Raw genomic sequence first — 15,309 nt, forward strand, 5'->3', positions numbered from 1 at the left:
CATGTTCAGCTTTCTGGAAGCTCCTAAACTCTGTTCTTTTGGGATTACATGGAGGTTTCATTACATAGACATAATTGATTCAATCATTGACCACCGGCAACCAACTTAACCTTCAGCACTAGTGATGGGTGGTGAGGCCTCAACCCTCAAATCATGCCTTGGTCTTTCCAGTGACCAGCCCCCATCTTGAAGCCATCTAGGAGCTGACAGCCACTAGCCAACTCATTAGCATACAAAAAAGCAGTTAACATTTTGGAGACTGCAAGGATTTTAAAAGTTGTATGCAGGGAGACGGGGATGCAGAACAAATATATATTTCACAATATCACAATTACCTAAAGTGTTCAGTTTTCAGCATAAAATGTGAGGCATACAGAGAAACAGGAAAGCATAACCTGTACACCAGGAGAAAAAGCAAACAAATAGCCTGTGAGAGGGCCCAGATTTCAGATTTAATAGCAAAGACTTCCAAGCAGCCATTATCAATTTGTTCAGTTTACTAGAGGAAAACATGTTTAAAGAAGTACAGGAAGGTCTGATGACAATGTCTCATCCAATAGAGAAATATCAATGCAGAGATAAAAGAGAATCATATGGAAATCATGGAGGTGAAAATATAATAGCCCAAATGAAAAATTTAGTTTTTTGACACTAAATTTGAACTAAAGAATCAGAGTTTGAAGAGAGATCAATACAGATCATATGATCTGGAAAAAGAAAAAGAATGAATGAAAAGAAGCAGAGCCACAGACAAATGCTAGATTCACTAAGTACACCAGTATGTGTAGTGGGAGTAGCAGAAGAAGAGAGGAAAAAGAGATGAAAAAGTATTTGAAGATAAATGGCTGAAAACTTCTTAAATGTGCTGAAAACATGAATCTACACTTTCAAGAAATTCATCAAACTCCATGAAGTACATACGCAAAGAGATCCATAACCAGATGTGTCATGGCAAAGATGCTAAGAGCCAAAAACAAAGAGAAAATATGGAATACAGCACAAGAAAAATGACCCAGGACTTTTGACAAGCTAGCAACTCTGTACAGAGCATCCCTCATCCAGTGGACATCCTGGCTTCCTCAGACACTTCCCTGACACCCACCACCTACCCAAGATTAGATGAACTCCTTTAATGCCATCAAAGCTCCACCTTTTATAACACTCCCTTCACTTGTTGTCAGGATTGGCTGCATAACTCATGGGGGCCCATGCAAAATAAAAATGAGGGCTCCCTCTTTAAAAATTATTAAAAATTTCAAGATGATGTTCTCAGAGCACTAAAGTCAGGCTCAGGGACTAGCTGAGTGAGAGGCTCTGTGTGACTGGACAAGTCACATGATGTCCATGAAGTTGCCCTGAGCACAGTTTCTCATTAAAACCATCCAGGCAGGGGACAAGCCTCATGTTCCTTGCTCTCTGCTAATCTGGTGTCTCTTTCATGGTGCCTAACACAGTAGCCACTGAATGAGTTTGTCAGTGTATGGAAGCTCCTTAATCTAAACTACTTACAGTAAGTCCTCACTTAACATTGTATATAGGTATTTGGAAACTGTGACTTTAAGCAAAACAAGGTAACACAAAACCAATTTCACTGTAGGTAAATTAATAAAAACAGCAGTTAAGTTCCTAGGGTATATTTCTGGTCACGAAAACACCACTAAATCTCTAAAGACCGCAAACACTTCTAATACTAAACATTTCAATAAATGTGATCTATACATACATCTAAGATTAACAAAAACCATTTAAAGTAATTATATACCCAATGATTCTGGTTCAGGGTTGCGAGTGGCTGGAGCCCATGCCAGCAGCTCAGGGCACAAGGTGGAATCAACCCCATTCTATGGCAGGGCACACTCACACACACACACTCACACTCTCACACTCACACAATTGAGACACACCAGTTAACCTGGCATGAATGTCTTTGGGTTGTGGGAGGAAACCAGAGTCCCCTGAGAAAACCCACACAGACATGGGGAGAAAGTGCACACCCCACAGACAGCAGCCCCAGCTGGGAATCAATTTTTCTTCCTCATTAATATTATAACAAAATGACATTGAAGGAAACAATGTTATGTGTGGACCTGCTATATTTTGCTTGGTCGTAAAAACAATAGCTAGTTTTTGTTCCACTCTATGGTACCGATTGCATTGTTTCATTCACAAATACTTCATCTTTCACTATGTTTCAGCATGTTGATCTTTCCAGAAGTAAAAAATAGAGACAGCTTAAGCCCAATTAAATTATTTTATGTGTCTATTGCAGTTCTTACATAATTTCACCATATTTATTGTCTTAGTCCATCTGGGCTGTTATAACAAAATAACATAAAGTAGGTGGCTTCTAAACAACACACATTTATTGCTCACAGTTCTGGAGGCTGGGAAGTCCAAGATGAAGGTGCTGGCAGACTCTGTGTCTGCTGTGGGCCTGTTTCCTAGTGTATATATAGCAACTTCTCACTGTGTCCTCACATGGTGTAAGGGGAAAACAGGTTCTTTCAGGCCTCTTTTAAAACGGCATTAACCCCATTCATGAGAATTCATGGTCTAATCACCACCCACCTCTTAATTCCAAAACTTTGAGGGTTAGGATTTCAACATAGGAATTTTGAGGGACATATTCAGAACATGGCATTTATGAACCTATTGAACGGATTACCTCATTTCTCTGAGTTGATCTATCAGATATGCATATTTTACTCCTTTCTATTGCATTTTACACTTACTTAGTAAGTTTTCCATTGTATAAACTGTTGTTAGCTAATATAGTGTTTCATTTTTAAATAAGTACTGTGAAAGTTAATAATACAAATTGGGTAATTCTTGCCATACATACTCAATTAAATCAGAGTTGAGGGGCCAGGGAGGAAAACACACTTGGGGGACATAGCACCTACTCCACGAATTTATTTTCTACAAGCACAGTGGCTGAAATGGCCTGCTGTCACCCCAGGGCCAGTTTTACCCAGTAGCTGCTGAAGCAACCAGTTGTGACTCTAAGACTTGTTTGACTCCTGCCGTCACTCACCAACCAGAGCTTGCCAGAGTCCAAAAGCTTCTCTAGTGCCAATGAGCTTTGTTTCAAAACAGTATGTAACAATTCTCTAATAAAACTCCCAACTGACTCTTTGTTCTTTGGACATACTGAAGATTGCCTGGTCTGTGTGTATGCCCTGAATTGCAATTCTTGCTTCCTAAATAAAACATTTCAAATTTCAGTATTCATCTCTATATCTTATTTGACTTCAACAGTACTCATACATTTTTAGATTTCTTAACTTTTTGATGAGAGAGAAACTGCCTTAGCTTTAGATAACATTTACAAAGCTCATTCGCAAGTTGTCCTCATCTTCTACACCATGCTTACAACTATTAACCACAGGTATGAACAGGCAGATGGTGATCATTTGACTCAGACTGGGTCTTTAGAAATTTACCAAACCTTTCTGTGTCTGTTTCATATCTAATGAAATAGGAGTAGTGTTACTTATCTCATTTTTGCTTGTTTGTTGGTTTGTTTGCGTTTTTGTTTTGAGGCAAAGTCTCGCTCTGTCACCAGGCTGGAGTGCAGTGGCGCGATCCCGGATCACTGCAACCGCCACTTCCCAGGTTCAAGCGATTCTTCTGCCTCAGACTCCTGAGTAACTGGGATTACAGGCACACGCCATCACGCCAGGCTAATTTTTTCCATTTTTAAGAGAGATGGGGTTTCACCACGTTGGCCAGGATGGACTCAATCTCTTGACTTCTCGATCCACCCGCCTCGGCCTCCCAAAGTGCTGGGATTACAGGCGTGAGCCAGTGTGCCCGGCCTTATCTCACAATTTTTAATAAAGATAATTACAGGAGGTGTCTTCTATAGCCATCTAGGAGGGTTCCCCATACTTAGCAGATATTCAATGCATGTTACGTTTCGCTCCCTCCCATATGGTGGGGTAATGCTATGATCTGCACGAAGTCCTGTGATCTGCTTTCCTCATTCACTCAAGCTTTTATCACTTAGTAAGAATTTCTACATGTTAGGTGGTGTTCGAAATTCTTGATTTAAATATAAAAGTAAACAATAAAATCAGCATGTCTCATTAATCACTGAGAATTTTTTCACATCCTAATTTCACTGTGCAAAAGTGTGTCTTCTGAAAAGCTGCACTTGCAAAAGGCTCACCGTGAAATACAACCTTTCAATGCATATGTAAACCAAAAAAATTTTAAATAAAACATTTCATTCTACCTTTTTTGATGTATTTAATTGAATGACTCATTTAGTGATTTTCAATCTAATAAATTTAGCAGGTTAATACCTGGCTTATTAAACAATAATCTTTATTAACATAATTTTTCTTATTGAATACAAAATAAACCATTGCAAACTATAGTCACAATAATCAGATGATCAAAGCTACTGAGCAAATAGACCAGCTATAAAAGTTTATTAAAAAAATAGACAACATATGTAAACATATTTTTCAGTCACAAGGCTTCATAATACAGCACATTAGGCCCAGGCCTTAAATCTCTGCAGTGGGAGCACCTTAATTTTTTACTAACAGTAATTGGCTTATCTTTCAGTGAACATTAAGCCTACGCAAAAATAAATAACCAGATTCTGCTAAGTTTACTAACACAGAAAATTGCAAATGTACAATAGATTGCAGCAAAAGTGAACTATCTGCAGTAACATGAGAGATTGAATTGTTATACTGCAATTATTTTAATACAGCTTCATTTTGAAATTCATCATAACGTAGAGTTGACTAAAATAAAGCTAAAGAGGAATGACAGAGATAAACACCCAGATCACATACACTCCCCAACACACACGTGCAAATACACATTTACTAATATGCACACACATCCAAACACACATGCACACACATACAGGAGATATTTTGGTAGAAGCAAAACTGAGGACATAGTTTCTATCCTTTTTCTTTCATGTATTGATCATTTTAGGTATATATTTCCTCTACCCTTGAGCTGGAAGCTACGTGCTCCAAAAGGACTGAATACAAAGCAATCATAGTTTCAAACGTGATAACATGTTGGGAAAACCAAATCTCTGTTACATAATTCAATAACCACCCAAAGTGAAGCCGAATCATAGAATGGTTGATAAAATAAGAAAATGTATTAAGTACCTGAAACTTTACTGCAAGAATCCAGAATGCTACGTAGTTTTGCTAGGGGCAAAACTCACCATGTTAATACAATCCTTTCATACTGTTTCTCGTCTGCTGGATATACCTGTTAGGCAACCACAATGCTTCAAAATTGCCAACTAATATGATTTTCCTTTTCTTCTATTATAGGTGATATTTTATCACATATGATTGAATTTATTTTAAATTGCTGACATATCAGTTATTCAGTAAACCTTTAGCAAGGTGTAAGTTTGAATGAAACATCAAGCGATGTTTTTAATTTAGTTTTTCATTGTTTGGAAAAACTTAAATATCGATTGTCCGTCTTCTAAAGAGCCATATTCTAGAGGCAGAAGGGAAGCACAATACATTTAACGTAAGAAACCCAGGCAAATTTACCGAGCCCTTGGCTAGCCATTTCTGCACCAGTAACTCCAGGTTTGTGTCATATATGTATGACCATAAAAGTGATTCATAAATAATTTTATTATTTAAATCCTAATCTGCTATTCAAAGGTCCATTTCTGAAAATAATTCATAATATAGTTGCCATTTCCACCATATAAGCTTATTTCAACAGATGTCTAACATTTATCAACAATGAAATGAAATGTGAAATAACAACAACATATTTAACTTCTAACAGTACTGTACTGCTATTCCTTGAGTTGTCAGTGTCTTTGGGATTATTAGGATAATTATGCATTTAATAGAGAAAAATAAAATTAAAACACACGACTGTTTACAATACATGATATCTGTGAAGAGCTAGGTATCTGTAACAATTTTTAAAAGTCCTACTGGAGAATGAAAAAGCTTTCCACTTCTGAATGTCAAATAAATGGCTACGGATGAAGGAAAAATGTTTTCTATAGGAAAAATGGAAAGATTAGCCTCGCTCAGGGGCACACCATGTGGTCTCAGCCAAATGGCAAGGATTGAACTTTGAACATCTATTTTGGAGTTCTAATGAATAAAATATTTATAACTTAAATTCAGTAAAGCTTTTATAAGTTACATTCCATATCATTTCCTCAGGGAGAAATATCATTGCATAATGTAAGTTAGAACTGGACATATTTATGCATTGTCGGCCCACAGCCAAGGTTAGGTAGTTTAAACAGGACTCTATACCTATTCCAGTCATCAGACTTTTAAAAACCTTTACTTACTAATATCACATTATTCTTACCAAGAAACTAAAGCTCTTTCTTGGCTTTTTGTTGCACAAATGACAATTAAGAAAAGAAACTAAAAGAAAAGAAAAAAACAAGAAACAAGACACGAAAAAGGAAAGAAAGGGAAAAAGAAAAAAAGGAAGGAAAGAAGCAACAATAGTGAAGCTCATTACAATTTCTGTTGTGTACAAACGGACAAAGACACAAATGAGAACAAAAACATTAACATTGTGCTGAAGGTAATTCCACCCAGCATAGTTTTCACTGGTGCACATCTCTTGTTTTACACTTTTGTATATTCCAAGTTATAAGAAAAGAATCCAGAGGAAAAACAATAGACATGGCTAACAGCAATCATATACATTTTTTGAGAAGTTGGATATACCTTATTAATTTAGTAACATGGCCACAGCTTTTGAAAACACAGCAGCATGAAACAGTTCAAAGGTAGATACATTGTGTTCATTTGATCACCTTAAAAAAAATGCTTAAACAACAGTAAGGCACTCAATTTAAGACAGGAATTCTTTCTCCAGTTCATATATAGATGGCCGGCTGGTTTTGCTCCTCATTCTGCACAGAGGTACAGTGTGGTCCCTGCTCTGACCTTCCACGTCAGCATCCAGTAATGAAGGCACATGGGATTTAGTCCTCTCCTTGGTAGCAAGGAACTGGGTGGGATGTGGTCCTGGGCAACCCACTACACAGGCAGCCTGTGCCAGCTGAGACACTGCTGCCTGTGGGTGAGCCTGAGGCAGATCTGAGCAGCTTCTCAGGGAGGCAGGGCGAGGCTGAGGCACGATATGGACAGTGCTGTGCTTCTTGGGTGAGACCTCCCTTGGCAGGTGACTGTGAGGAGCAGGTGAGGGGCACAGTGGCAGTGCAGAGGCTCCAGTGATTGAGATAATAGCTGCACCAGCTGGTTGAGAAAGCCAAGACAGTATGCAGTTAGAAAGAAACTTGATCGTCAACATGATTATAAACTTCACTGTAGATTATGATTTGACAAAACTGATGAAAATGGAAAAGTGGTTGGACTTTTACATGTTGCCTCTTTTCTTGTTTGTACTGAAGAACTGACTAATGTCATTACCACTTTAGCAAATAATTATTGGCTTATAAGTTAGAGAAAAATACGCTTTCATATGGGATTACTGTGCTAGAATTTTTCCTTGTGCAATTATAAATTACCAATACTTACCGACCTACAGAAAGATAATAAACCAATTTATCTAAAGGTGATGAACAATAATATGGCAAACATAATATCCAGATGTAATAATATTTAAAAAGAAGAGAACAATAAAAAGAATGGAAGCAGTTTGTCTTAATATAGCTTTATAACCAATGCTAGCATAGCATTTTAAAATTTAAAAAGCATTTTTTGTATATATTACCTCACTTAATATTCATGACAAGTATATAAGGTTATTGTAATTATGTTCACCTACAAAATAAATAATACTCAAGCTCTACAGAGCACTTAGTGTGCCATTTGACTTTTACCACAATCTCAATTGTAGAGATTAGGTAAGTATAGTATTAGATAGATACATTGTTGTTATTGTCCCCATTTTATAAATGAAGAAACTGAGGCACAAAATGTTTAAGTGATTTGACCAAATTCACTCAGCATATAAGTGGCAGAGCAGAGATCTGAGCCCAGATAGCTTCCATACCATTAACCATGGCACTACAAAGTTTTTTAAGACATTCAAACAAGAAAGCAGCCTACATAACTTTCCCAGCATCACAAACTTACCAAATGGTACAACTAGAACTTGAACCTTTGTCCTATGACTCAAAATCCCACATTCTTCCAAAGTACCCATATTATCTCCTCAAATGTCGTGTTTAAGTGCCACTTAACCCCAGAAATCTCAAAGCTGAATACGTTCTAGCACACGATGGCATGATCCAGTCACGTCAATACTCAATGAATTTTAGGAATGGAAAAAACAGTGCATTGAGGAGGAGTGAGACACTGTGATACAGCAGAAAGACCCCGGGTTTAAATTCTGACACCACTACTTCCTAATTGTGTGATCTTGAATAACATTAATTTTCCATAAGTTTGAATTCTCTTGCATATAATAGAGTTGCCATAAAAACTAAGAGACAATTTATGTCCAAGGGCTTTAACATCTATAAAGTGCTGTGGAAATACCACTGGTTGCCTTCTGCCCAAGCCCCTCTTGTTGAATAGACTAAAAAAACTATTTAAAAATTTGATTTTCTTTTCTTTCAGAGCTTCCATATCTGGACATACACCTCATGGAACTGTCTGGTGTAACATACATCAACAGGGTAATACTTGCTGTCATGGGGTGAACTGTGTCCCCACAAAATTCCTAAGCAGAAGCCCTAACCCTTAGTCCCTCAGATGTGACTGTATGTGGAATAGGGTCTGTACAGAGGTGATTAAGGTAAAATGAGGTCATTAGAGTGGACCTTAATCCAGTGTGACTGATGTCCTAAGAAGAGATTAGGACACAGATGCACTCAGAGTGAAGACTGTGTGAGAACACAGGGAGAAGATGGCTGTCTAGAAGTCAAGAAGCCAGGCTGAGCTCAGAAGGAACCAACCTTGCAGACACCTTGATATGACTTCCAGCCTGCAGAACTATTGGACAATGAGTTTCTGCTGAACATCCCCCCAGGCTGTGGTACTCTGTTGTGGCAGCCCTAGCAAGCTGATACACCTGTTACGCGCAGTTCCAACAGAAACCGAGCGATGATGTGTGCAGCAGTGGAGCAGACAAGGCCTGTGGGAGGCGAGAGGCCAGTTTCAGTTCCAGCCCTCCCACTCACCCGTGGTTCTAACGGGGGCAGCTGGCTTGTCTTTTTCGTAATGCAAGGGGGCTGGGTGCTTATTCTCCATGTGCTCTTTCTGCTTTGATATGCTATTATAGGTTTCAGTTACTGAACTTCAATTATACTTTTCCCAGAATCCAAATCACAGTTAAATTAAAATCAAATAAGAGACGGGTAAGATTCTAAGATCTACATGAACAGTAAAAACAAATTATTAAATGTCATCCCCAGGAAAAGATAAAAATCATAAATCCATGCTGTTTCACATACTCATCTCTACAGCAGTGTTTTATGCTTTTACCTAATTCATGCAACCTACTTGGGGTCGGATTCCCATCAGACATGGTCCGTCTGTGATGTGATGGTCTATCTTTTGAAGAAGCCCAGTAAGGTACATTCCCACATGTCTGCTCTAGGAAGGAAGTGGGCAAGTTTCCTGATACACTACGAGTAGTGTCAAGTCTTGGCATGAGGGCTGGCTCACGACTACTTCCTGGAGCAGTGGGAGAAAAATCCGGAGTGAGCATCTCAGAGTCACAAGTGACAGGTGTACCGCCCCCCAGTGGATCTTCACTGTCTATCCGCAGCAGGCACTTTGTGGAGAGAGACGGCGTGGAGAGGATGCCCAGGGCACTTGTCCGTGGCAGGGACAGTGGGCTGCTGGCTTCCCTACCAGTGGGCGGCAGCCTTGTGGGAGGACTGGCGCTTCTGCGGGACTTGGAAGCCCGCTGGAAGATTCCCTCTCGTTTCTTCTTCTCTTCCTTGGGCAATGGTTCTTCAGCAGCCTGTGCTTTATGAAGCTCTCTGAGGTCCAGTCCCAGAGCCACTGATGCCAGCAGGACGGTGCACCCGTACAGAGCCAACTCCGTTTTCTTTCTCTGGGGGGATCTACTCAGATTATTCATAGGAGTCACCTCAGTGGAGACTGTGGCAGCATTCGCAGAGGCTGCCTCCTCCCAGCTTTCAGCTTCTGAAGGATTCTCTCTCTGAGCATCTTTCCCAAGAGGTAGATCAATGTAGGCCTGACTGGGCAATTTTATTTGCTTCGGTTTTCTGTGTTCTAATCCATCAGGGGAAAGTTTTGGCTCTTCACAGGACCCTAAATTAAGGTATAAGTACACACACTGTAGTATCATTTTACTGTAAAAGTCATTTAAACAAGATTGTAAAGTAAAGCTAAAATATAATAAATACAAATTTTAAATCAAAACACATGCAGCCCTTTTCATTTTTGCAAATGATTTATCTAGGAGGGCTCCACGGAACAAGTCTCCAGGGCCCTACAACTTAAGGTTCCCTGCAGAGGAACCAGCAAGCTAGCCATCTCCTGTTTCCTGTGCTTCGAGAAGCTGTTCTTCATCATTATCAATATTAGACACTATCGTAGAAACAGTCATCAAAACACAAAAATGCACAACCATAGGCACGTAATCACTAAATATGTCACCAAATGTGCTCTTTTCCTCACTTCACCTAAATACATGTGTCAGGCTCCATTATCTACAGCTTTCCTGCGTGTAAACTAACGGTTCTGTAGCAGATCGGCGGTTCTCAAAGTGTGTGGCCTGGACTGGCAGCATCTGCATCCCCTGGGAATTTGTAGAAATGTAAATCATTGGCCCACCCCAGACTATGGAATCAGAAATTCTGGAGAGTGGAGTCCAGCGGTCTGTGTTTCAGCAAGACTTTACTGAAGTTTGGGGACCATTAAAATAGAAGATTCTCCCAAGAAGTTACACAATCCCAAAGGTTACAAATTATACCCGCTTAAGAGGAAGCCAACATTCTTATCACATATGTGCTTAACAGTGCATAATTAAACAACAAACTCATTAATCTGATTTCCAAATAACATCTGTAATTTTTTCCAACATTACATCCTAGTATATCTAAACGTGCCTGATGATCTAGACCAGGGGTCCCTGAACCCCAGGCCATGGACTGATACCATGGCCTGTTAGGAACCAGACTGCACAGCAGGAAGTGAGCAGCAGGTGAGCGAGTGAAGCTTCTTCTGTGTTGACAGCCAATGCCTATTGCTCACATGACCACCTGAGCTCCACCCCATGTCAGTTCAGCAGTGGCATTAGAACCTCACAGGGCATGAACCCCACTGTGAACGGCACATACGAGGGATCTAGGTTGCTCCTTATGGGAATCTAGCGTCTGAAGATCTGTCGCCATCTCCCATCACTCCCAGATAGGACCATCTAGTTGCAGGAAAACAAGCTCAGGCCTCCCACTGATTCTACATTATGGAGAGTGGTAGAATTATTTAATTATGAATTACAATGTAATAATAATAGAAATAAAGTGCACAATAAATGTAATGCGCTTGAATCATCCTGAAACCGTCCCCACCCCACTGGTCCCTGGGAAAACTGTCTTCCACGAAACTGGTCTCTGGTGCCATAAAGGCTGGGGACTGCTGATCTAAACAATTTGAGATGCCAGCTTTCTTTCTCCAAAGAACCCTGTGCTCTTCCCTGTGGTACCTTTTGTTTGGGGTGCCCTCTTTTTCCTCCATTCCTACTCCTTCCACTCCCTGACGTTGCTGACCCAAGCTCCCTTTTCCTTCATAAAGGAGAACCTTCAGAAGGAGAAGCTGAACCCAGGTAGCGAGTGCAAAGGTGCTTCTGAAATTGAGCACAGTACCAATAACAAATTCAAGAAATTTACATTGTGTCTTGCTAAAGCATCCTTACTTTGATCAAAGTACCAAAGAGTCTGCCTAAATGATCAAGTATAAAGACCAATTTTATTTTCCGTGTTAGTAACTGTGCTTGAAGTTTTTCAATGATTTCCGTCCCTTCAATCTTTTTTTTTTTTTTTTTTTTTTTTTTGAGACGGAGTCTCGCTCTGTCGCCCAGGCTGGAGTGCAGTGGCCGGATCTCAGCTCGCTGCAAGCTCCGCCTCCCGGGTTTACGCCATTCTCCTGCCTCAGCCTCCTGAGTAGCTGGGACTACAGGCGCCCGCCACCTCGCCTGGCTAGTTTTTTGTATTTTTTAGTAGAGACGGGGTTTCACCGTGTTAGCCAGGATGGTCTCGATCTCCTGACCTCGTGATCTGCCCATCTCGGCCTCCCAAAGTGCTGGGATTACAGGCTTGAGACACCGCACCCGGCCCATCTCTTCAATCTTTTAATACTGAATACTGAATACAAATATTGAATATCGAAAGTAAATCATTATGATTCATTTAAATTAAATAGAAATTCCAATGTAAAACTCTCCAAGCAGTCGTTTTTCTTATATATTTATTTATTTATTTAGAGATGGAATCTCATTCACTCTATCACCCAGGCTGGTGTGCAGCGGTGCAATCTTAGCTCACTGCCACCTCTGGCTCCCAGGTGCAAATGATTCTCCTGCCTCAGCCTCCTGAGTAGCTGGGATTACAAGCAAGCACCACCATGCCGGCTAGTTTTTGTGAGTTTTTCATAGTTAACCTGCTTCATTGGATTTCATCATGTCAACAGGTGGCACTATAGTAAGGAGTGATACCCCTTAATCTCAGCAGAACTTTCACGGGGGGTCTGTATTTTTACATCTAATATTTCCTATACTAAATTAATTTGGTTTTACATAATTAATTATGATAATAACGTTTCTGGTAAGGAAGAGGAGTTACAAATTCCCAAAACCACGTGAAGCCTAATTGCTTCCTGCCATAAAGACTTGATGGAAAATAACTTCTGAATTTAAGTAAAGCTGTAAGAAATGCCATTACTTGCTAATCTCCCCTCTGCTACTTTAATGACCACATAAGACTATAAAAGCAAAGCTTCAGCGCAATCAGATGCCAAGGACGGCTCAAGCAAATCCTACCTCCTGAAACACATTTACCTGGCTGGTCCACAAACAATGAAGCCAAGGGCATGGGTTTCTGATTTTTTATTAAGATAGTTGACCAAGGACTGTTGCCGTCGGAGAGAGGTCTTATCCTACAAGAGAAAAATGTTTCTTTTCGTAAGACAGAAGCACACAGCACACCAATTAGGTTTTGGGGGATACAGGCCAACAATATTTTTAAGGTAGCAAAGAGAACACATTTGTACTCAGTTTTGAAGGGCTGACAAAGTACAAATAATACCTGAAAGTGAGACAGGAAAAAAAAATCTCAGAAATATTCTAACTGCTTAACTAAATACTAGTTAATGTGGCATGATAAATTCATCCTAGAAAATTAAGTTGATATTTGTAAATCTCTGTATTAATTTACTTGCTTTTTGAAAGTCTGGCTGATGTGATATTAACACAGGAATGGATTTGTCACATTATACAATGAATACCACCAGATACCACACACCCACCTTTCTTTGCAATCTGCTCTTTCTTTCATTTGAATGGAATTTGGTCCCCAGGTACAACCTTTTTTCTTAAAATTCCTTTTTACGTCCTCAAATTCTTCTTGTCGAAAGACTGTGTTCCTTCCCCAAGTTTTATTGCTTTCATCTGAAGTCACTAAAGAGAACATTATTAACAATATTAACCACAACTATCATATTAACCAATATTGGCTTTGTTAAAAAAGCTAAATTAATCATATCAGTTGTGAAACTACCTTACTCAAAACACGAAAACAATGAGAAATTATTTATTTCACGCAATCTCTGGTAAGTTTCTTTCTCTGATCATAAAAACACCAAGAAAAGTAGAGTAAGTTAACAGAAAAGATACAAATTCGAGATAAATTAGCAGCAAAGATTTGATTACCTTTTAATCTATTTATTTAGCATTTTGCAACAATTAGGATTTCATTGTAATGGGGGAGGCGACACCAAACTAAACGTGTAACTTAAAATGAACTTAGTACTCTAATTTTTTAACCAAATCAGTTAAAGTTTGGAACTAGAGACACAAACATCATATATTTTTAAATTGTAATTTCAACTAATTTTTCATTGGTCGTCACAATTTATTTATTTATTTTTTGGTCTTCACAATTCCACTCAGTCATGACAACACTTTGGTTACAGTTGTCTTTTAAAACTTGAAAATATTTAAGTTTTCCATGTCTTGCTTTTTTCACTACCTCACAGGATGATGTATATTCATTTTTAATATCCACATTTTACTAAACACTTACATACCACCCCTCTAATTTAAGTGCACTTGAAAGCAATTTGCAGTCGGGCACTGTGGCTCATACTTGTAATCCCAGCAGTTTGGGAGGCCAAGGCGGGCGAATCACAAGGTCAGGACTTCAAGACCAGCCTGGCCAACATGGTGAAACCCCGTCTCTACCACAAATACAAAAAATTAGCTGGGCGTGGTGGTGGGCACCTGTAATCCCAGCTACTCAGGAGGCTGAGGCAGGAGAATTGCTTGAACCCGGGCGGCAGAGGTTGCAGTGAGCCGAGATTGCACCATTGCACTCCAGCCCAGGGGCAGTGCCAGGCTCCGTTTCAAAAAAAAAAAAAAAAGTGATTTGGAAATCACTGGGGAAAATTGCTGTTATTACCACACACTTACGGGAAAAATATCTGAAACACACTAGATGTTCTAAAAACAGTTTGAAATATTTTGATATACAGTGGAATACTCTGTGACTATAATAAAAATGAGGTACAGATAATGATATATAATGTTTATATTATATTTAATATTACCTATAATCCACTTTCATTAAAAATTATGTGTTTATGGATGCCTGTATATACACACATACATACACAGAGGAGAAATTACTAAACACAGATACCAAACTTACTAAAGTATTTAAATTTAATAGAGAGGATTGCTATGTAGAGGGAAATTTAGCTCCTTTATATCACTTTGTAAAATTGGACACATTGTGGATGATGTTTGGTTACTTATGTGTGTTTCTATATTTTCCAAATTTTAAAATATACATATATGTGTGTATATACAAGTGTCTGTGCATATAAATGTGCTTAGGCCAGGCGCGGTGGCTCACGCCTGTAATCCCAGCACTTCAGGAGGCCGAGGCAGGTGGATCACCAGGTCAGGAGTTCAAGACCAGCCTGGCCAAGGTGGTGAAACCCTGTCTCTACTAAAAGTACAAAAATTAGCTGCGCGTAGTGGCAGGCACCTGTAATCCCAGCTACTCGGGAGGCTGAGGCAGGAGAATTGCTTGAACTCGGGAGGCAGAGGTTGCAGTGAGCCGAGATGGCACCACTCCAGCCTGGGTGACAGAGTGAGACTCCA

General features: G+C 39.5%; 1 protein-coding gene across 1 annotated transcript in view; it reads right to left on the reverse strand.

Annotated features, from left to right (window-relative positions):
• Nucleotides 1–4,311: 4,311 nt before the first annotated feature.
• The window catches only part of MAP3K21 (mitogen-activated protein kinase kinase kinase 21), a 54,875-nt gene continuing 43,877 nt past the window's right edge, over nt 4,312–15,309 (reverse strand). The window contains exons 7-10 of the mRNA XM_011711789.3: nt 13,452–13,602; nt 12,985–13,082; nt 9,459–10,238; nt 4,312–7,244 (exon numbers count right to left, since the gene is read on the reverse strand). Coding sequence (XP_011710091.2) covers nt 6,838–7,244; nt 9,459–10,238; nt 12,985–13,082; nt 13,452–13,602 — 1,436 coding nt within the window. The 3' untranslated portion in view covers nt 4,312–6,837. The remainder of the gene's footprint in view (nt 7,245–9,458; nt 10,239–12,984; nt 13,083–13,451; nt 13,603–15,309) is intronic.

This window comes from Macaca nemestrina, chromosome 1 (assembly GCF_043159975.1).
Source record: "Macaca nemestrina isolate mMacNem1 chromosome 1, mMacNem.hap1, whole genome shotgun sequence".
NCBI lineage: Eukaryota > Metazoa > Chordata > Mammalia > Primates > Cercopithecidae > Macaca > Macaca nemestrina.